At 45.9% G+C, this 22,976-nt stretch overlaps 1 protein-coding gene across 1 annotated transcript in view; it reads right to left on the bottom strand.

Moving 5' to 3' along the window:
* The window catches only part of rassf5 (Ras association domain family member 5), a 45,612-nt gene that overhangs the window by 19,717 nt on the left and 2,919 nt on the right, over positions 1 to 22,976 (bottom strand). The window contains exon 2 of the mRNA XM_066703288.1: positions 6,626 to 6,747. Coding sequence (XP_066559385.1) covers positions 6,626 to 6,747 — 122 coding nt within the window. The remainder of the gene's footprint in view (positions 1 to 6,625; positions 6,748 to 22,976) is intronic.

Raw genomic sequence — 22,976 nt, 5'->3', positions numbered from 1 at the left:
CGAGTAGCCCGATAGAAACTGCGCTCACAGTAACGCAGGCGAGGAAACCCTACACTCCACCTGCACAATAGGCCGTGACACAATAGGCATTATGGGATGTGTAAAATAACACACGGTCCTGTGGACGGCTCCGCAAGGGAATAAAAGGAATGTGTTTAAAAATTCATCCTGACATTCAAATTCTAAAGGCATCTGCTGTGACACTGAAAAATTAACTACATGCTGATTGTAGAGACGCAAGCAAATGAGTAATGCCACAGCCAGTGCACTCTCCAGCTCGGAGGCGGAAGTGTGTCTCACTTCTACGTTTAACCCTGTAAGTCCTGGGCTGAAGCTGGCACAGAGGCGGGCAGGAATGGGCTGCCACTACCTCGCCAAGCAGAAAGGTGCGATAATCGCGACGTGATCAAAAATAAACCGAAACAAAAACTAGAGTGTCCGAGCAGGCAGCCGGGATACAGATTGTGTGGCATGGAGGCCAAAAAAGGTTAAAGACTGACACAATACACAGTGCCAGCCCTCCTCCGCACCCCACTGATTGTGACCTTGGACAGGAAAAACATTGTGTAAAACATGAAATAATAAGTAACTTATCTTTGTGTTACTGACTCCTGCACAAAGTATGCTACCAGCATTGATCTAATCTTTGTAACACAAGTGCAACTGTGTTTACCCTCTGGACAAACAGTTCTTGGTCTCCATGGGTTCTCTCCAGGTATTATTTATATAAACGTTTCTATTTATTTAGTTATCCCCATCAACCATCAACCAAGCGAGTGGTTGTGTAACACTGCCAGGGTGCTTATACTTTTGCATTGCTGGCTTCAAGAGGATTTGCACTCTGAACTGGAAATAAACAAGATGGTTCCAGTTTTGGTGAACTACCTTTAAACACAGAATTTTATTTCAAAACAAACCATTTTGATTTAAGAAATGAGGAACCCTCACAATATGAACGCACTCTGTTTAGTGTTTGTTTAGTTTTATTGTGTTTTGTGTAAATGAAACCGGTTTTCCTCTTTTATGAAATGTGGGGCGGCAGGCTCCCGTCGTTTGGCAAATACCCGAAGAAAAAGGGCAAAGCTTTTAAACAAAACGTAATCTACTTTAAACGGCGGGGTTTTAAAATCATAAGAGGCTGTTCTGTAGGAGGCTAATTAAATTTTCATTGGCTTAACATTTTAAATCGGCCTGCCTGAGATGATTTTGTGAGACAGAGATGCTGAGACGCCCTGCCTCTCTCAGGGTTTGTGAACCTTAAGAAACACATCCTAGAATCCAGGGATTCACAGAAAAGATTGTGTGAAATATCCTGATCACACTCCTCTGTCACAAAAGCACCGACAGTTAATGACAGGATGTCAGCGCTTGATTCAGTGACTCGGAGGATCCAAATCTTTAGTTTTTATTATTGTGATAATCGATCGCCTATTGAGTGGCGCGGTGACAGGCAAGATAGAAAGGCAACGAGTTCACCCCAGGGGGATTATTGACAGGTTTCTCAAAGTGCTCCTCCGAAAAGTCTGGGCTCATTTATTTCCGATTACTGATCAGGCCGAGCCGAGAGGTAGCGTCTGAAATTGATCTCAAGCTGAGCGCACACGCATCCTTGATCAATGCAACGTGGAGCACGAAAGCAGAGGGACAAACAGAAACTAAATCCCCAGGACAAGGTGCAGGTCTGTATTTTATGTGCACGGTCATGGCATTGCTTGAAATTCTGCTCCTCGGCTCACCAGCAACTCCGCGGCCTAAATAATTTAGCCCGTCTCTTGTTTCCACCGCGGCGGCCGACGCACGCAGTCAAGGATCGACCAACCAGCTCACTGGGGTGGCTCTGCTGCTGGGTACCTATGGCAGGAGTTTCTATAAAGCGTTTTCACTGGCCAACACTGCTTGCTGCCTCTTCTATTAAATAGAAGCACCGGCACAAAATAATAATAATTATAATTTTGGATTTATAATTTTTGGATGCATGTTGTTGATCCCAGGGGATAGATTATGAATTTATTTTTTCCCAAAGGCTTACAGAGGTTAAGAGCTCAGACACAGCAAGCTAAATGAAAGGCCATGAATTTAAACCTCCTCCTCGGAAGCAGTTAATATCCCCATGTCGGCACCTGTGGTAGCTGCAACCAAGGCGAGGGGATGAGGGGACCACTCCAGATGCTTTTAAGACGATGACCGCCCGTTTCTCAGAAGCTCAGAAGCAACTACAAACAGCACCGAACTTGAACATGATGACTTTGTCAACCCACACCCTGCCCTGACGCTTTCTCCCCGTCTGTTTCCTAAACACGCTTATCTCAGAAAATCAAGCACCGAAACAATTCAGTTCATTTCCCCAACTACACACACCAGAGAACCTGTCCTTTAGTCTCGTCCAAACGGTCTGGGGTCCCGAGGGGCTTTGCTGTGCTACCCAGGTCGGACCCTGGGACATGTGGAGGAGCTTCTCGTGTCTCAGCGATCAGAGATGACTTATTAAACCTGGTTCTGTTATTTCAGCGGGAACTCGCTGTGAATGATTCATCCCGGCCATAACCCTGTGGAGCGAGACACTGAGCTTTGGTCCTCGCTACTTGCGCTGAGCGTGGAGGGTAAACAACCAATTGGGAAAAAACAAAACAAGAACAACAAACAATTCACCTGGCATCGGAAACATAATTATGATGCCATCACACTTCTGAAAGTTTTAAAGACCTGTAGGACACACGGCTGCACGGGTTCACGAAACAAATACCCACAATTTAAACAATGACTTTCTACTTTCTCTCCCTCTCTCTGTCTGTCTGTCTGTCTGTCTGTCAGTCTCTCTCTCTCTGCCTGTCTGTCTCTCCCTCTGTCTGTCTATCTGTCTCTCTGTTTCTCTCTGACTATCTGTCTGTCTGTCTCTCTCTCTTTCTCTCTCTATTTTAAACAGAAGGCAGCCCTCACTGACAGCTCCGTTCGCTCCCAGCTGAAGGTGCCCCAGTTACCTTCTCATCCCTCGAATCGGTCTCAGATGCGCTCGGCATAGCTCACATCTTTTAAATCCGAGAGCGGCTACAGTTAGGGGCACACGCACTACAAAATCAAAGAAGCTGTGAAGAAATAAACAGAACAAAAAAAACAATAAAAGGGGGCAGCTGCTGCAATGATGATTATTTATACAGCAGAGGAAGGGGATCTACAGAGCGGCCTAACTGCGCCAGGGCTTTGAAATGCTAAATCAGTCTTATTTTGGGCTCTACATTGTTTAAACGAAAATAAGGCTCCTCCCGGAGACGACGATCAAAAGCCGCTCGCAGTTCCGGCGCGCTTTGGTTAACCTGTTCCTCTCCCCCGCAGGTGCCGTGATTGGCGTGCCGTCAGGCGGTCTCCCGCGTGGCGCTCGCGACGACGGCCCGGTTTCAGAGAGAGATGAAAGACCCGTGCGATCATCAGCCTGGCATTGTGTGTGTAGAGTGTGTGTAGTGTGTGTAGTGTGGGGGGTGTGGGGGCACTGGCAGCTGCAGATAATTGTCATGACAGCCCCATGATTACGGTACATCAGTCAGCGCCCCACTCTGGGTTGTAAACACTTCACCACTCAATATGCAGATCGCGTGCGGTTTGGTTTTTTGTCATCAGTCAAAGAGGGAGAGTGTCTTCAGTGTGTGTGTGTGTGTAACAGAGGAAGTGAAACAGCCATTTGCAAACGGGTATTGCCTTTAATGTCAGTCTCCAATGATGGATTTTGTCAGAGCGACTGTGCGGAACAGGAAACTCCTTGGTGTGGGTCAATAAATGAGCAGCGCAATCTCTAATGGAGATTATAAAGCTTTTTCTTTTCTCTAGCCCAGTTCAATAGAGTTCAATTCAAACAGAGTTCAATAAACGTTCCCCTTGCCTCCTGACAGCAGTCACTTCTGTACACAGTGGCTCCACACAGTTTTACTCCTCCGCAATAACACGCCGTGGATCTCGCATTCACACGCACGACCATTTGCACACCACCGGTATTACTGTTGTTTGATTCACGGCGCTGTGTCACCGGACGCGCCTGGGGTCTGTGGCTGCACAGGAGTCTGCGAGGGCAGGAAGGGGATTTCCACGCGTGACTGACACGAACGTAGTTTTGGTGAAAAGTTTGAAACTTTCTGGAGGGGCCGTATGTTTCTGCCCGACACTCGGCCCACACTCCCTGCTAATGCGAGAGGATGAGCGCTGGGCCAATGGGGAGAAGAAGGCCGTCCAGACAACACTCTCCTTGCTGACTCTAATGAAACCGAACTTCAGTCATCATGAATATGTCCACTGTCTCAACTCGCAGCCTCATCACAAAACTCAGCGTTAAAGCCATTACGGCACTGTCCTCGCGAAGTACAGCACAGAGCATCACAATCAGACACGACATCGGTGTGAAGTCACACAAGGCCACCGGACAAAAGATGTGGCTAGACTGTTTGTTCGGGAATATTCACAAAATGAACATGCATTGAATTGTCTCTCTATGGAGGCTTTAATTTAATGCATTTTATTCTGTTGTGGACCCAGGAGGACAGTATTTGTGTTATTAGTTGTTCACAGGAAATTACATAAACATCCTCAAAGGGTCTCGTCAACAAGTCTACAACAAGCACCTCAAAAGCATTAAAAGCGTCAAAAACATTCAGCTTTTGTAATTCCCATGGATATCTTTTTATTACCATTATATTTTATAGCTGTAAGCCTAGGATTGAATTTTGTGAGCTCTTTTTTTCAGTTGAAAATCTGCATTTTAAATATATTGGCTTAGTGGGCTAATAGCCCGTAAATCCCCATAAATCCCTGTGCAGACACGTCTGGGCTGAGAGATGTCTTGCTTGTAATTAACTATTTAAATGCGACTCCAGCCGCTTACAGGAGCTGGAGAATAAATGAGGGGCGCCGGGCGTTGCGGGAGGGAGAGGAGCTCTCTGCTGAACAACGCCGGGGCCCTCCTCTGTTTACGGGAGGCTCGTAAACACAGCCCAGCCAGAAATACCATTTAAGGTTCGGCGCACTGAGGCCAAGCAACCGTGCAAGGAAAAGGGGTCCCGGTTTATAAGGCAGCGCCTCCCACGGCTGGCTCTGCGGCTCCCGAGGGGTTGTGGGAACTCAAGAGGGGTTTTTCAGGCGAGGCAAGGTGACGAGAAACAGCTACAGTAATCAGCTGTGCGAGGAAATAGGATTGCTGTTGTTACAGGACAAGCCGACACCCACATCTCTGTCTATAATCATCTACATAGCAGGGTGAGAAACGTATCTAGGGTTTACCTCTGTCAGTGCAGCTGCTTTGTATCTGGATTTAAAAACAGAATCTGTACCAGACCAGACTTATCACATTTTCCAATTATTTGTAATAGATGTCTGTATTTTGCAGAATAAAACATCAAAAACAAACCTGCTGTACATTAGGAAACCTCTCTTATATATTCTACTATGCAGAGAAAAATCTGTTTTCCTTTTTCCGAATGTGCAACCAGGCTCTCTCTCTCTCTGTTCAGGGAATCTTCTCCAATCTTGTCTGTTCGTGCTAATTGCGTCAGCGTCCCCCGCTTCCCTCATTCGTTCTGACACCATTACCCACTTAACACTCTGCTCATTAACACACTTAAAAACTCCAGAGGCAGAGACTCCCTCATTAATTGGACTCCCTTTCATCCTCCTCCTATAACTCCACCAGCACATTTTACTTTTAGATTGAATTTCTGAGGAACACAAGGTCTAAATTTAGTGATCCGTTGGGCTGCAAGAGATGAAAACCAGCAAACAGCGACGGCACGTCCACACAAGAGATGAAAGTCTATGAAGCCAGGCCGATATTTCACTCTGGTTGGTTTGTTTATCTTAAATCTGTAAAGCGCTCAGTGGCTACCTTGTGGAGGGCGCTATACTTAATACAAATGGATTGATTGGTCGATAGATATTGAGGCTAGAGAACATGAAAATAATGAAAACTTAAAAATAAAAAATAAATAAAGGCCTGCGGAAGCACAAACCACAAAGTGACTTTAGCACCGCTGATCCGATCGCGTAGTGTGTTGTTTTCCAGCTGGAGTCTGTGCTCGATTCCCCACCTGACGTGTTGAATTGAGACAGATCCTTATTGCTTCTCTGTGTCCCACACAGCACGGCACACTCTCCCACTCGGGTATTCGCGGTTTTGAAACGACACAAAGTGAGGCCATGCAGGAGATGTGAACAGAAACCCACGGGTGCACCAATGCGTTCCGTCAAACCGAGGTGGTGCAGAAAACCCGGTCCAAGAATCCCTCGGTCTTGTCCTTTATTTTTTATTATTCCGATGTGGCCTTAAAGCTAAACTCCTGCCAAGTTTTTCCTGGTTTTGGTTTGGATCTTAAGGAACCGTTTGAACCCTTAACACCACCATCTGAAGTGTGTCACCAACTTCTAACAGGCTTTGACCAAATTATTATTATCCCAAATTTCCCCAACATAGAGCCATAGATCTCATTCTGGGCTCTTAAGGGTCACATGACAGCAGCATACATTATGATCATTAGAGGTATTAGGATATGTACGAGTCTAACACTTGAATGGCATGTTTTGCACTTTGTATTGCTCTTATATTTTGTAAGTCGCCCTGGATAAGAGGACACGGAGACGTGCACTCCCTCACCTTGTGCTGGGGCGTCGGGCCAGGCCTCCCGGGGGACGGGGTGTCCTCCAGCTGTCTGTCCTGTTGGTTGCAGTCCAGTTGGATAAGGTCTTTGCATTCCAGATGACATGTGTAGCTGCAGTCTGGAAGGAACACAGAAACACAGTCAGTCGCCCTTCGATGCATCAGATTATATATTATAAGCTGGTATTTGTATTCTTAATAATTTATCAAAATCACCGCTGGGTTTGCATTGATGATCGTACCCCATATCCCAGCTGTCTTTTTAATTCGGTCATCAGATAAAGTGCGTTATACTGAACGTTTCTCTACGTATTCTTTACCTTTGCAGGTCATATCTACTAGCTCAGACACACTACACATGTCTCATGCTTTATGAACATTGCTGCCACAAGTAAAATGGCTTGGTCTTGCACACAGTCTCTGAACATAAAGCCCAATGTATACGTTACATCACCTAGTAAGGTAAAGCCCCATGCTCTCCTATCATTGCATTAAAAGGCGCCCAGCCACGTGTTGAATAAGTGACACACAGAAGGAAACTGGGAACACACAGGCGGGTGAGACGCTACGGACAGTTTGCAGAATAAGACGCTGGAGAGAATTCCATAGATTTCACCAGCATTTCTTGAAAGCTGCACGGCAGAGGAAGGCCACACCAAACCCCACATAATAAAGCCATGTATCCATTAGCAACGAGTCTGTCCCAAGGGCTCTGCCTATTATACAATAACATCCAACATCTAAAAACCTGCAGTCTGGCTGCTCTGCAGGGGGTGGGGGGGCGCTTTTCAATTGTCTACGGCCAATCGTGGATTGCAGGACTGTACTGTACACACAGCACTAGCACAAAAACCTGCATTCAAGGTTTTCTCGCCAACAAACAGGGCTGTGAAGCTGTAAGGTGTCACACAAACCCCCTTTTTATAGTGTAAACAGGTTTAAATGTTTAATTTCCTGTTTTTATTTTTTGCACAAAGTCAGGGGTTCTACAGGTACTGATAAATCAAACTGACCCATACATCCTACTGGACTCGGACCAGCCAGGACCAGACCCAAACATTTCGGTCTTCAAACATATCAGGGAAACAGAAAATGCAGCAGGTTTCACTATATGTGTATGTGCCTCCCCCCTGTGGTTATTTACTAAACTGCACAGAAAGGCTGGACAGTGAAGCTGATAACGTCAGAACTTGCTTCCCTTTTTCTCAAGGTGCAGTGAAACCGAAATGGAGAACTGAGGAGGGGGGAGAAAGAAAAAATAAAAACGTCAAACAACCACAGCCAGTGTCTCGGATGTGGGATCGAGTTTCTATATTATAAATGCCTCAGAAAGGACACTTATACAACATCTTAAAAAGATAAGATTCCTTTGTCACAGATTGTAATCAATGCTATTAGGTTCTTTCTCTTCCTCGTTTGATTGTTTTCTCTAGAAGCCAGATATGAAGGGAATCTGGAGAATGGCATTCTGAGCATTTTTCTTCCTGCGCAAAATGTTTTACGTAAGCTTTCTCCAGTACAATTTCTCAAATACATTAGAAACCTACTATATTTAAGCCTAAACTCACAATGGATTGGATGACTCTTTGCCACAGATTCTGAAATGTCTTGCTAGATGTTTCGGTTGGACACCCAGTTGTCAAAAAAACAAAATATCAGTGTCAGCTCATGCAATCAAATTTTTACTGAGGTGGCGTTTTGTATTTCGGTGTAACTACACAACAGACCCGAAACACTGACAAGTCGGTATCCAATGAAACCAGACCACAGAATGAACCAGAATGAAGAAACAGGCCCCATTGCGTGTTCAAAGCATTTTGACAAACTGAAGAGAAATCATGTTTCCTGCCACTAGATGTCACAAAGGATGCCGAGATAGCAGAGCCGGGCCAAACAGCAAGAAAAATGTATTTCACAAACCAATGTTGAAAAAGATAGTCAAGACACAGAGTTACAATTTGGGGGGCATGCTTCTATGATTATTATTATTTATCTATCTAGAAGATATGTATCCCAGGACACTTACAGTCACTGGGGGATTAACTATGCATTCCACAAATGCTGACACAATACAATAAGAGACAATACTGACATAAACATTTGAAGGTCTCTGAGGTTACAGCACAGGCGGTCAGAGTTACAGCACAGACATGCCAGAATGGCAGAAACAGCGTTCAGACTGGAAACCATGATGCAAGACAGGGTCCATCCCACAACAGGACGCCAGCTGATGCTTCGCCAAGAACCAGTGGCCGAGGTGTCTTTAATGTGATGCACAGTCATTAATTATGTGAAATTGGTAGGTATGTCAACGTCTCATTGAGGTTTTGTTGGTTACGGCGAAATCTCTTAATAAGAAACCGAATAAACATTCTCAAACAAATTCACTCACTGAACTGGCAGCCCCCCTGGAACCAGAGTTGACACAAATGAATCCAGACATACATATTGGATTCATAGATTAAACTTTCAACATTTCCACTGCATTTTTTTCCTTTCCCATATTTCCTATTTGTCAGGAACTATTGTATCATACTTGGTGAAAAGCACATGTAAGGTAATTAATTCATTGGCACTATGCGAGCTCCCTCCTGCCCTGGGGGGTGTAGAATTTAGGATCTGGGAACATTCTGTCGCCCAACCCGAGAGTTCCAGAAGGAGAATCCAATGAAAACAAACGAGGAGGAAACGGTTTCTCTACTGCGGGAGGAACATCCATCCATCCTGTCCTCCCAATCAACACCAAAACTTACCACTTAATAAAACGGCACATATGCCTTTAAACAAATACGGGGCAAGGCATGAGGCCATGAGACAAATCTACCGTTTCCCATTGCACACACTGGGATTGCTGGGCAACACTCGGGGCCTCCCAGCGGGTGGAAGAGACTATCCCAGGCAATCCAAGATGACCTCATAAGACTGCGAGAGCCAGACCGAGGCGAAGGAAAAACTATGACATCCATGCCTGGAAAGAGTGGGCAGGAAGTGGCACTGACACGGGGGGGCAGATTCAATGTCAAAGCCCAGCGCTGTCCAAGCAGTCTACACACACCCTGGCCTCCTCCTACCCCTGTCTGTTCCCCCCACGTACAGACACAGCGTGGTAAGTAAATCCTTGCCCGCACAACCGTACCTCTCGTGACCCCAGACGACCGTGCGCCCTCGACCTCTATCTCCCGCCATTGAGAACTGCACAACCCGGGAAGCAGACAGGCTCGCACCGGCGGTAAACGTGCCACACACATAATTACACACTGAGGGCTATTCGCACTGCAGGCTTTAATGCCTAACCGACGTCTCTGCGAGTGATTTAAGTTTTTCCAGATCCCCTGAGCAGTCATGAAGTAGCATTCCAGACACGGGGAAATCAATCCTTCCAGAAAGACTGGAGATGTCTGAGACGCACGCGAGCCAGCGACCGAAACCTAAAAAAACCTGACAAAAAAGCATGTGGATCTGTACCCAACGGGGGAAATGAATTTAGAACATTTGAAAGGAGAGAGTTTCTGTCACAATGTTGGGTTCATCCCACAGCTCAATTCAAATGAGCGTATAATAAACATGTTGATTCTATCAAGCTCGAATTATTTGTATAATTGTCCGATCTACTGCCTTCTTGCCATTTAGCCATATTGTTCTGCAATCCAGTGTTTCTCGTGCCGTATTGGGCTGCTTTTCTCGTCATACCAAAGTACACAAGGTAACATTTGCACTACGTAACTTTTTACATTTTCCTGTGAAATTCCAAGGCAATTCTTTTTTCAGACTTTTAATGAACACTCAGGATCAAATGGGGGATTCACCTAAAACATTGAAGCACAAACCGCAAAGTTTCAGTTAAAAGAACAAGCAGGGATTTACACAGAAAACAAGAAAACCCTCGGGGAAAAAACAAAACAAAAAAAACACAAAACACTACTTCTTTGGAAGAAAAATAATAATGCGGTCCTCACCCTTTGGAATTTTAGGGGATTTTTTATGGAAGACCGATCTAACGGGTTACTTCTCTCCGATCACATTTCCACTCCCACTGATAGATGCGTGTCGCATCACGGGAGGCTGTTTCACTACATCAGCACTTTATTCTACTTCACTTTTTTAGTTCCCTAAAACCTACCAGATAAAGCCACCACTGTAGCAACAGCCGTATTGGGTCGGGCCCTGCTCTTAACTGCTTCTGCTCACATAGGCATCCCATCACGCACTGGGGCTCCGGAGGTCACATGACACACAGACAAGGCAGCCTAGGTCACAGTGGCTTCACACTCCCGAGGAGAACTGTGATTTCCCAAATTATAAACACCAGTGTTTGCAGAAAAAAAAAAAACGTACACTGCCTATTTTATTAAATTTTTCATCCATCCCTGCAGCACACACACACATGGTCACTATTAGGATAATTGTCACGTTAAAGACACATTAGATGGGAATGTGACAGTGATTAAACGTACAGCCACCCCTTTGCCCCCAGGCGCTTGCCTGTCCCCTCATTGACACTCGGCAGTCTTGGCCTGGGAACACTGTGGGGTGCGAAGCGTTCGACCGAGGCCGAGAGGAGTGAACGAGAGGCACTCCAGCAGCTACTACAGATCTAGGTTTATATCCAGCTCAAGCTTGACCCCAGACACCGACGGCACAGTCAGACACTTGGTGGTTGTTGTCAACTGTTCCGCATCACCCGCCAATTTATACATTTTGTTCGGCATGAAACCAGCTAAACTGCTGCCGTGTCACGTTAGAGCAGTGCTCAGGGTCTTTATGTGTTCCCTGCACACCCCCGAGTGGACTGGCAGCACGTTCAGCATCCAGTGCTGCGATATAAAAGAGATAGAATGAGAATAAGAATAAAATGTAAGTAGTTACATTAATAGGCTTGGTTGGGGAGAAAACTGTGCTCTTTGGAATTTCTTTCAACAAGCAAACAGACTTTGCTGTGAAAAGGACTGGTGAGGGGATTACAGAGCAGGTGCAGAGCCAGTGAGAATGGAGAAGGTGCGGCGTTGAACCTGTCATCTCACTGGCTTTGCTCTGAACCCCTGACCTGCTGACCCACACACCAACCCCGACACCTGGCTGCCCCCCGCTTTCCCTCCCTGACAGAGCCTGCACTGTTCCCCCTGAATGAGCCACAGTGCCGAGCGCACGACCACAGAGGGCCCAACGCTGGCCTCGGATTGGCCACGCGAGCCAAGAACAACAGGCCCCTTCCAGAGCCCTACTGCATGCATGGAAACAAATGCGGAAAAGAAGCCCTCGGAGCCAAGCAAGTGGAGATTTTACAGAATGATGGGGGGAATGCGAGAAGTGGCTCCCTCTCTCTATCTTCTTTGTTGCTCTCCAGTTCAAAGGGGGAATTTTCACTTGTTAACATTCCTCAGACCAGGCTGAGACTCCCTGTAAACGATTTGGGATGACGGAGAGGAATGGAGAGAACACTACCTCTCCTGAGACCATTAGAAAAGGCTCAGCTATGTATCTGTTAAAGTGGTAGGCCTAATGTGTTTATTATGAATGAAGTGAAGAACCGGCTGTCGCACTAGTAGGATGGACTAATGATAACCGTGATAACCTGCTGTTATGACATAGTTATTACACGACACACACACGAATAATTTCTGCCTCTGCCTCCCGGTCTTTGCGCATGTTTTTACGGTGGGATAACTGTATTGTGTGCATCGAAGAAGAAATAAAGCTTAACGGTGAAGGTGGATATATCAGAGTCCCATTAAAACAACCCCGTAAATCTCCAATCCGCCCGTCTCCATTGGCTCGTATGTAGTTTGAGACTCGACCAGACTGCGCCGAACCACCGGCAGACTCCCATCTCTTCTTACATGCCTTCCCACCTCCACACCAGAAGACTCACTGTACCCCCTCTCTGCTACCCTACCCCATTCTCTTCCCACCCTCGCCCCCCAAAGTGGTGAATCGACCTCCCCACGAGGTCCGTACCGTACAGTCCCCGATCACCTGGCCTCGGATCAATACACACCTGCTCAAAACATGACTCAGACCGTGACGCAGCCTGATCTCCTGGACAGCTCAGCCCTCTCTTCTATAACTCTGTTCCCATAGACTCTTGATTACGCATGCATCGTTAGCACTCCATCATTAACTGTAATCTCCCTTCTGCCCACCCCGCCCTTTAGCACAACCTCACTTGACTCACTTGACTTGTGAGCTTATTGTACTGGGATGGGCGCTTACTTGATTTTGTATAGTTTTTACTGCACTTTGTCATGCCTTGAAAACTTTCCTTGTGAAAACTGTACGTCACCCTCAGTGAAGCAATCTTAGCAGCCATCCCACGCTGGTAAAAAACTTTACCCAAATACAACACCAGATTGTCCCACTGGCACCCAAGTGGGCTTCACTCATGCAATCGTAAGGCAGTCTACTCTTAAACTACAACCAAGTGCCATCTATGCATGACCCCTCACGCACACCATACATTCGATTCCCATGGAGGAATGTTTGCAGATATACGATATATATAGAACACAAATCAATATGCAAGTGCTGCTGTGTCCCTGATCTGCTCGTTCTCCGGTTGCCGAGGCGCGGGCTTGATTCAATCGACCTTGCCTAAAAGGGAATTAAAACCTGATCGCTTTGCAGTCAGCATTTTAAATATATGCAAGAGCTCCTCAGACTGAGGGTTTAAGCAGTTTAAACCTGCTTCTGATATTTTTGGTGGTTTTAAATCCCATTAGAGGCGGGGGGGGGGATCTGAAGAGAAACTTTGGTCGTCCTGAGAATGCAGCTCAGGAAATCTGTCCTGCCCCCAGGTCCATTGTTTAATTCATCCAAGTTTTATTCCTTCCAAGTCCTACAACAATTCCCAGGAAAGCAGGGAAAGCAGAATCATCTATTATCATTCCAGTGGGGGGGTACACAAGTTGTTATTCTACTTCGTAAAGATCAGATTCTTAAAAAATGTAAAAATGACAACGAACCAGTTTTTGCGCAAGCTTCACATTTCAGTGATTTCCACAGCACGGACGCAAAGTGCATCTTTGTCTGTGAAGTTACACAGTTGCCGGGACTGTGCTGTGCATAAACACGTGAGAACGCATGCAGGTAAGACACACTCACTCCCAGGTCAGTGTCTATTTTCAGTGTCTACAGTGTCTTTCTAGAGTTTGTATCAGAGTTTATCTACAGTGTCTTCTTACAGTGCCTCACTACAACATCTACCTAAAGCGTCCGTCTACAATGTCTGAAGTCTGGCACCGTGGGTGTCCGCAGTTTAGCAGCTGGAAACGCGGGGCCTAGCAAAGCCACCACTGCCATTTTAGAACACATCCCTTGAACGTCATGACCGCTCTGGGACATGTGTGCCAAGCAGCAGCATGCAGCAGATGAACAGATGTCTACAGAGGTTATTCATCCTACACGCTGCAGCTCCGTTCTGCAGTTCTGCGAACGGACCGTTGGGAAAAGCAACAGCAGAGTGTGGCGTGTGCACCGCGTTTAACCTCAACGTTGCCGGCGTTTATTTAAATTGCCGTTGAATGCGATTCTCAGACAGTCCGGTCCTGCTTTAGCGTTTTGATGCTCCCAAGGTAATCAGCAGATTGAGAAGCAGTCAGAGATTGTACGTTGTCATTCTCTGTATAACAATGTACACATTCCCGTTTCCTGTGGGTCTGCACATTTAGACACCTCGAAGCTAATGACTCACCTCACCTTATTTCTTTCATGATCTTTTATTCTGGTTTCAAATTATTATGATAATTTTTACCATCCACAAATGCCTCTGGTATGTGATAGACATTCCCTCATCTAGCACTTCCTTCTCCCATAATTCCTCCCGGCGAGGCCAGTTCTCATTTCTCACACATCAATCGCTTCTAATCGCAGCGCTTTCTTTAAGTTTCCCAGCATCTACAACAAACTGTGCCACCGGGCTGAAATCACATCGTCTTCATGGTGGATGCGGCGGAGCTCCACCTCACTGATCCCATTCACTCGGTGAGTCGCTCGGCGCGCAAGACTTTTTCCTGGCACGTTCTTGCGACCGAACCAGACTGTCTCCATCTTGTTGGTTTCGTGAGCCTCTGTTGCACTCATCAGTGCCGAACTGACTCGAAGGTCAAACGTGTGTTATGGTTTCTCGTAGCAGCTCCAGAGGATTGAAGCAGGAGATTATGACATTTTAATGCGTCTCGCGTTCGTCCAAAAGGGGTGGGGGGGGATTATAAAGGAAATGTTTTGGCAGAGATCTTCAACTCCAGGTCTAGGGAACTCTTATAGAGTCCAGATTTTTAATCCAACTACCCATACATGATTTTAGTTTTAAACTGACACAGCTTCATAAGTATAGAACTCTGATACAGAATGGATTTTAATATACAAAAGTATAAAAGCAGTGCGGATTTCAAAATAAACAAGCAGCTAGAGAGATGAACAACACATCTGGACCATTGGGGATCCACAACAACACGTTGAGAAAGCCTGTTTAAGAGACATCCCTAGAAATACGTACATCTTTATGATTTAGAACAATATGCAACTGGAAAAGCTTGTACCATTATAAAAGTTTGAGGGAAAAATAAAAAATTGTCTTCTAATTTTGGCTGTATTGCACAGTTTGATCTCAATTTGAAACTGAAACATGATGTTTTGAAAGTGTGAATTACAGTTGCTGTTTGAATTCCCCCTGAAGAGGGAATTTTCAATAAAAGAGGACCCAACAAAGCAACAACAAAAAACCCAAAACAACAAGAACAGATAAAAAACCTTTCCTTTTGTTTCAGCAGAACTACGAGTCCAGATGCTTCATCTCGAAACAGAGATACAAATGCAGTGCAGAATGTAGAAATGTGGTGCTAATAGAGGCGTGTTTATTCCACAGACCAGCGCTAAAGTACAGAGAGAGTGTGAAGCTCAGTTCACAGCCTCTCTTCAAACCCCAACGCCGTTGCTGGAAACCAGTGCAGGGGCACCGGACTGAGGGCTGCCCTTAGTTTAGACAGAATGTTACAATTACCTCACTAAGTCCTGGAAGTACAACACATTAGTATGCACAATACTGCCTCAATTACTGTATATATGGATAAGAAATACTGTCATCTTTTGTAAATACTTAAAAGCATACTCTTGGCTACTTCCTGTATTACTGTTCCAGTCCCTTACAGGGTTAATACTAGGCGTGCTCGTCAGTTTTTGAACAGCTGTGTATACCCTCCCCCTTTACTGCTTTCCTCCGTTTTCGATAAGGCCCAAAATCATAACACCACCACAAGTTTTTTGTTTTGTTTTCTTTTCATGAAATTACAGCACGCATTTGGGATTCCCCTGGGGTTAGGGGAATCACGTGAGTTCACAAGAAGAGCCCAATCATCTTGAAATTACAAATACTACTACAGATGAATTCGCCCTACGGTGATATGTTTGTAGACCATCTAATTACTATATATTTTAAGTTATGACGGTGAGAGATGCTGGGGGAAGTGAGCTTCACATCAAATATGCAAATCAGCGACAGCACAGCAGTGAGCGATGGGCCGACCCGAGAAAGAGACGCAGTCGTACTTCCAAGCAAGGGGCATATTGAGCATCCCTTTCAATCCTCTATCAGCCTGAGTTTGTCATCTTCACACTTCAAACATACAAACTAACACAGTCACACAAGTTGTCACTTTCAAAACATGACACAAGCAGTCCCGACCCACTGCAACACACAGAGCTGGCCACATCGACAGATATCCACGCGGCGCATCTCTGTGTGATCGATAGGAGACACACTCATTGATCTAGATTTATATAACAGCCGGGGCTGACACACTGCAGACTGTTTCAGCAATGCTGGAGGAGGGAGGGAGGGAGGGAGGGAGGGAGGGAGAGAGGGGGGGGGGAGAGAGAGAGAATCTACTTGGTGTCTGAGAAATGCAAAGGAGATTTCACAGGCTACTTAAGATCGCTCTTTCAGTGGTCATTTCATCCGGCTACCGTTTTTAATCAAAGCGGGTTACAGATCAATCCACCCTGCTTCTCTATGCGTCCCCGTGCCTGAGCTGAATAAACAGCAGAGGTAGAGAGGGAGAGAGAAGGAGGGAGGGAGGGCTGGAGCAGGCTGCTACAGAATACCTGAATGAGCAGCGCACATTTATGTTGCAGTGCTTTTAAAGATGCGATCGCATTCTGCCAGTGACAAGCACAATCTGGACCCCCCAACCAGTCACACACACACACAGACCCACAAACGCACACTGTATCCATACACACTCCACACTCTCCATCACCACGAGCACGTGCAAAAACACAGCATTGCTACTAGACCCCCCTCCCTCCAACTCCAGCACCGCTACAGCCGCCACTACCCCCCCATCCTCTCCTCTCCCTCCCTCCCTCCATCCATCCCTCGCTCGCGCTCACAGCCTCCCTACCTGAGAAAGACAGGGAGTTGGTGCTGCTGGATCTCCGGATGAGCCGTAGGCCCTCGGACCAGGACCTGGATTTGGGCAGCCGGCGGAACAGCTTGCTGATCCTCTTGGACACCTTCCCGAAGCAGGCCGTGGAGCTGACCTCCACCTGCCTCTCGGGCGTCATGCCGGCGGCACGGGAGCAGCTCGATCGCCTCCCCCCCGGCGCTATCTGCATCGCAGGAGCGCCATGCCGCCACGGCGCTACCCTGCTGCGCGGCCGAGTAGCACTGTGGTGTGGTATGTTTGCGCAGGGAGCTCCTCGGCGTCCACCATCACAAGCGAGCCCCTGTGGTTGTGTGCTCTTCTATCTGGTGGTTATTTTTCTACTCTCTCTCTCCCTCTCCCTCTCCCCCTCCCCTTCCCCTCTCTCTCTCTCTCTCCCTCCCTCCCTCACTCCTTTCCTCCCCACCTCCGCCACCACCGCTACTGCCACCACCACCGGCACCACTCACTGCCTCTTTCGCTCCTTGTCTCCATCACATCCCCCCTTTCTCTCTCTCCCTCTCTCTTCCCGTTCTTTTTTTTTTAACCACCCTATTCACACAAACCAATACATGCAATGCTTCGCCCACTCATGCTTCTGTACAGCATGCTTTTTCATTGACTCCTTAAAGGCATAGCAACGCAGCACTGACAAACCCCCCCCGCCCCTCCACCCATCACTCTCTCCTTCTCTCTCTTTTCAGAACTAATTTAGGTGCGAAACCCTCCACACTGGCCTCCTTTCTATGTCCGTCCGGGGGCCACCTGCTACAAACCGGACAGCGGACCGCCGTCACGATCTCGGCGGTGACACGAGGGGGGCTGCAGCGTGGGTGAGGGATGATGAGAGGAAGGGAAGATGCGGTCTGTGTGTGAGTCCGTGAGTATGTGTAACATTTTATTTTAAGGTATACTGCGTCGATTGAAAAAATGATTCATTGAACAGACTTGGAGAATGAATCCCTGAGAAAAAACAACAGCAGATCTGACACATCGGAGTCTATTCATGGTTCACTGTGGATTTCAGTACTTGATCCATATTCAATAGCTAGCAAACAGACAAAACCAAAAGCCCCATGCAGGGGTGATCAGTTTGCGGACTGTTCTTTCATTTGTGCCACATGTGCCCTCTCTGCCTGCTGGAGGGGATAATTCAGTCTCAGGGCACCCCCGCGGACGTGTGGGTCTTTTCCTTTAGGATTTTGCACCTTGTCAACACTGCAGAATGCGTTATCAGTCAAAGACGAATTGAATATTGATTGATTAAACCGGATGACAACAATTTCCATCCACTGCAGTGCAATCTGATGCAATACACTCAAACACACACACACACACACACACACACACACACACCAGGAAAAAAAACGAGCATCGGACAGCCCGAACAATGGTAGAGAACATTGTGAGAAGAAAACTAATAGCATCATCGGTGGCATCAACAAAGCCATAAACCTCCGAGCCTTCAGCACCGTCCGGCTACTAATGGGCGGCACAGAAATCAGGGCCCATTCGACTCACTTACATCTAAATAATAAATAAGTCTCTCAAACCAGAGCTGCACTGCTGAACTGCGTACCTCGCCTCTGTCTTGTCTCTTGCTCACGGAGGCCGAGGCGAGACTGGGACACGGCAAGGACAACCTATTAATAGAGCCGCGATCACCGTGCTCCCCAGTGTCGGTGTAACGGCACCGTCACAGTGCGCCGGGGGAGCTCCTTCGTGCCAGAGAAGTGGGAACGCCAAAATCAGGTTACTCAGCCCTCAGCAGGGTCATCTGTGGCCAGCCCCTACTCTGGACTTTCACAAAATAGATGTATTGTTTCCATATTTACACATACAGAGGAGGGTTCTAAGGATTTTTTTTCCTTTACGAATGCAGAAAAATGGTTTTGTCGCCTTATTTAATTTTAAGGAAAATGTGCAACTGCAATTTAAAATGGCTTCGTTGACTCACTGACAGGCCACAGCACATAGAAACACTGCAAGCAATTCGGCATGGCGTAGTTTGGTTCAATTCTTCCCACCCAGGAGGCACACAAGCTCTGGGAATGTCCCAGATCCGGTTTGTCTTGCTACGGCAACATTAAACACACCAGCATGCAAGATATGTCAAAAACAGGTTCCCTCTGCCCTGCCACTGAGCAAACTTAAAGACACAAGGATGTCAGAACGGTAACATAAACGAAGGCATACATGTTTTCTTTCTTTTCTCTTTTTTAAATCTCTATCTCCTTCCTTAAACGAATCTCTTGGTGTGAAAGAGATTGGACTTCGGTGTCATACGTGGTCTGTTTCTAGGTATTTCCAATGTGCCTTTGTGAGGAATATCTACAAAAACCAAAACACAAAGAGGAGACTTGTGTTCACGAGACTGTACTGGACACCTAAAAGACCAGGGCTTACACCACTCAGATTTGGAAGCGTTCACCCTATAAAGATTTCAAACTAATTTTGTTTTCATTAATTAACTTCTGCGCTTAAACCCATCCTGCTACTGCTAATCTGGACTGTAATCGAGAGCCAATGCAGCTTTTTCTGGGAAGCGGTCCAATGATAAACCTCAGAAACAGACACTAATTATCTGCTCAATGACAAACAGACCCAGTGACTGAGTGACCGAATCAAAATGTCCTTCTGAATTTTAATTTTGTTGGCGGGTCTCGTTTTTAAATCAGGGTTTTTTACCCCCCACGTTGAGATCAATGTTTTACATATAAACATTGTTTTAATCTGTTGGGAAGTCTCTCCCATTTATTTTGTAGCGCAAACACTAACCAGACCTCTATGAACAGTTCCCCCGCACGTTGGGCAAACATCTTGGATATATACATATATAAAAAAGGGATATATACAGTAAAAACTAAAGAAATATCTTTAAACAACAACAAAATCTTAAAAAACAAACAAATGAAAATTATAGGCTCGTGGATGTTTAATGTCCATAGTTATTTATGGTTATTTATGTAGTAGTCCATAGCATTTTGCAGGTATGTAGAATATACATACTTAAATATGTCAAATAAAGTCACAGCAGCACTACCAAAAGCACATTTTTGTGTCATTAATTTTGCTCTTGATATTATTGAGGGGGGGAATACAGAAACAACTACCACTCCTTCTACTGTTATCACTTTGGCTACCATTTCTTATACCATTAAGATTGACTGCTTATACCACTACTGGAACATCTTGTCCATTTCTTCCATACATTATTAATATACATTATCCATTTTTTTCCCCACAGTCTGGGATCTGCTTTCTCCACTCGTACGCTTACGAATGCAACCAGTTTGATGAGCAACAAAAAAAGCCCATAACAAAAGGGACGCCTTTTCTTATTTGAGATATACAATGCGTGGAGTTGCTCCACTCTTATTTCTAAGAAAAGAAGAAAAAACTCAGAGTACGGGCAGACTTTAATAGGTACTGAGGGAATTAATCTGCCACAATTTATTATTGCGTTCCCCTAGCAACAAAGGATTTCTTAAAATAATACACATGCTTGGATTGATTCTCAAAAGATCTTTGACAGCAGCAGCACCGTATTTATAGTTGGCAATTATCATCGAAGTAACAGTGACCCTACAGCCTGGGAGGAAACACTGATCAGACATGACAGGAACACGAAGGTCTTTTTATTAGGAAAACATCTTAGATCCAGTCTGTCTGTAAGATTCTCCATGTAACATGTACAAAGGAAAATCTCTTCCTCTCTCTCCTTTCTTTTTCTTAACAAAATGTCAGTTGCTTTTCCGTGTGTTGGCCCCCTATGGCGACAGTGTAACTTTAGTTTAAAAGCTTCCCCCCGATCGCCTTGATTTTCCGTGTAGCTACTGAAGAGACCGTAAACAGTCCCGTCAATGTTGGGCCGAGACGATCGGGCTGCACAGCATCCCGTTCTCAGGGGCTTCTCCTTGATCGCAAGAGGCCGTCAATGTTTACAGCTTGTCTAAACCACATGTAGCCCATCTGGAACTTTGAATTAACACGCTCATCCGAGGCCTAAATCTATCATAGGGTATTATCTGACTGGAAAATGTCCAATTTGTCTCTCTCTCTCTCAACCAGTGGTCAGAAAAGGGGATGGAGGTGGGGGGTGTAAAAAATAAAACACAAACACACTACAGCCAGGATTATGACCCCAGAATGGTCTGGATTAGCATTATAGTCTGAGAATGAAAAACATGAATGTCTGTCAGTATTTATATCACAGGCGTCTAATATAAATGCCCCTGCTATTCAAATAAAGTCAGTGTCAGCTGCTTTGGGACACAGTTTCTTGTGGTCAAGGAGAGAGGATGGGAGAACCATATATATGAGTGAGAGGCAGAGAGAGAAACTGATAATGTAATGTTTTAAAATCGCTGACTTTCCTTTCTCACATCAGTATAAAGAGGAAGTCTAGAGCCGGACAAAACTGTATCCAAGGAAGACCATTATCTAGATCTAAAAGGCACACTATACGATTACCCAAGCACGGCTGGCTTGAGCAGGAGCCTGTTTGTAAGTCAAGAAAAACCTGTTTACTGTACTACATCACCACACAGCTTCAAAGCCTGTCATGGCCAGGGTGTAATTGTGGGTTACGAGTTAGATACAGATTCGAAACATTAAAATGCATTTTAGAAGCATGGATGAATACAACCACAAGGTCTTAAGTGTTGGTTTCGTGCTCTGCCAGAAGAGAGGCTACAGTCAAGTTGCAGGCCGTACTGAAACCAGTATTGACAATGTGGAGCACAGCAGTCGCCCAAACAAAACCAAGCCATCTTGCTTTTTATACACACGGAGACCCGGTGTTATCTTTGAACTCGAAAGCTTTTATTTTCCTCACTGTAGCCGAAGCACATTTTGCATTTCCCCTTCCATGAAAATCATATTTGCATAAAGTCGTTTATAGTTCACACACTCCTATGTAATGAAGGCAAATCAGTCCAGTTACAAGCTTCCAGGGTCAGAAGACCATTGTTACCTGAATTCAACAGATTCTACAGTTTACAAGGCACTGCCTCGGCTCTTGTGTGCGCTTTTCCAATGCTGTACACCGTAAACTGTGTGTGTATGCATGGTCATCTTAACTCAGGTTCAAATATGATAAACACTGGTACAAGAACAGTAGTCCTGCGCCACCAGGACACAAACACGGCATCACATTCCAAGACAGACACAGTCCGGCCTAATTACGGACATCATTAGGTCTGGCCGCCACTCGATCAGGGAGGCGTGTGTGTATTTTAATAACACAACGGCAATGCTCTGCAAGGAACACTGCGAGGGGCTCTGGCAAAATGTGAAAGGTTTACAGGTCCTCCTATAGGTCTGCAGTGAAACCTCAATCGCGTGTTTGCCTGGTCTAGCGAGCAGCTCCCAATGAGATGATAAATCACCCTCCCTCTGCAGAGACACGCACACCGCCTCTCTCTCAGTCTGCAGTGTGCCGAGGCCGAGGCGGTCAGCACCGCGCGGTGAAATGTAGCGCACAGTGCTGACGGAGACGTGTTTCTACAGGAGCACTCGGAGAGCTAGGGGTGACCTTCCCGAGTCAATCAGTCAGTTACCTCAAACTGTTTTTCAATTTGACCCTTCAGCAGAAGAAATAAAGATGAATACCACGTTTCAGATGGGTAATTGTGTGTGTCAGCAAATCCGATGACTGTACATAAAAAGGGGACAACCAAGTCCATGGTGAGCAACAGGACACCCAACAACGCGACAACACGCACCTTTCCACTGTGGTCCCGGAGTCCCCTGCATTTTCACATGGTTTGGTTTGTCTCAACTACTTCCTTGCAATGGTACAAAATGCTCCTTCAACACCTCTATAATAGTGTTTAGGAGTATAAATAACAGCTTACTAACAGGTCAGGCCTGGGTAAGCAAATCGAGGTATCAATTCTGTAAACCGCAAGCTCAGCGGGAATTCAAGCAGG

The sequence above is a fragment of the Amia ocellicauda genome, chromosome 5 (genome assembly GCF_036373705.1).
Source record: "Amia ocellicauda isolate fAmiCal2 chromosome 5, fAmiCal2.hap1, whole genome shotgun sequence".
Classification (NCBI taxonomy): Eukaryota; Metazoa; Chordata; class Actinopteri; order Amiiformes; family Amiidae; genus Amia; species Amia ocellicauda.
This window is presented reverse-complemented; position numbering and strand designations above follow the sequence as displayed.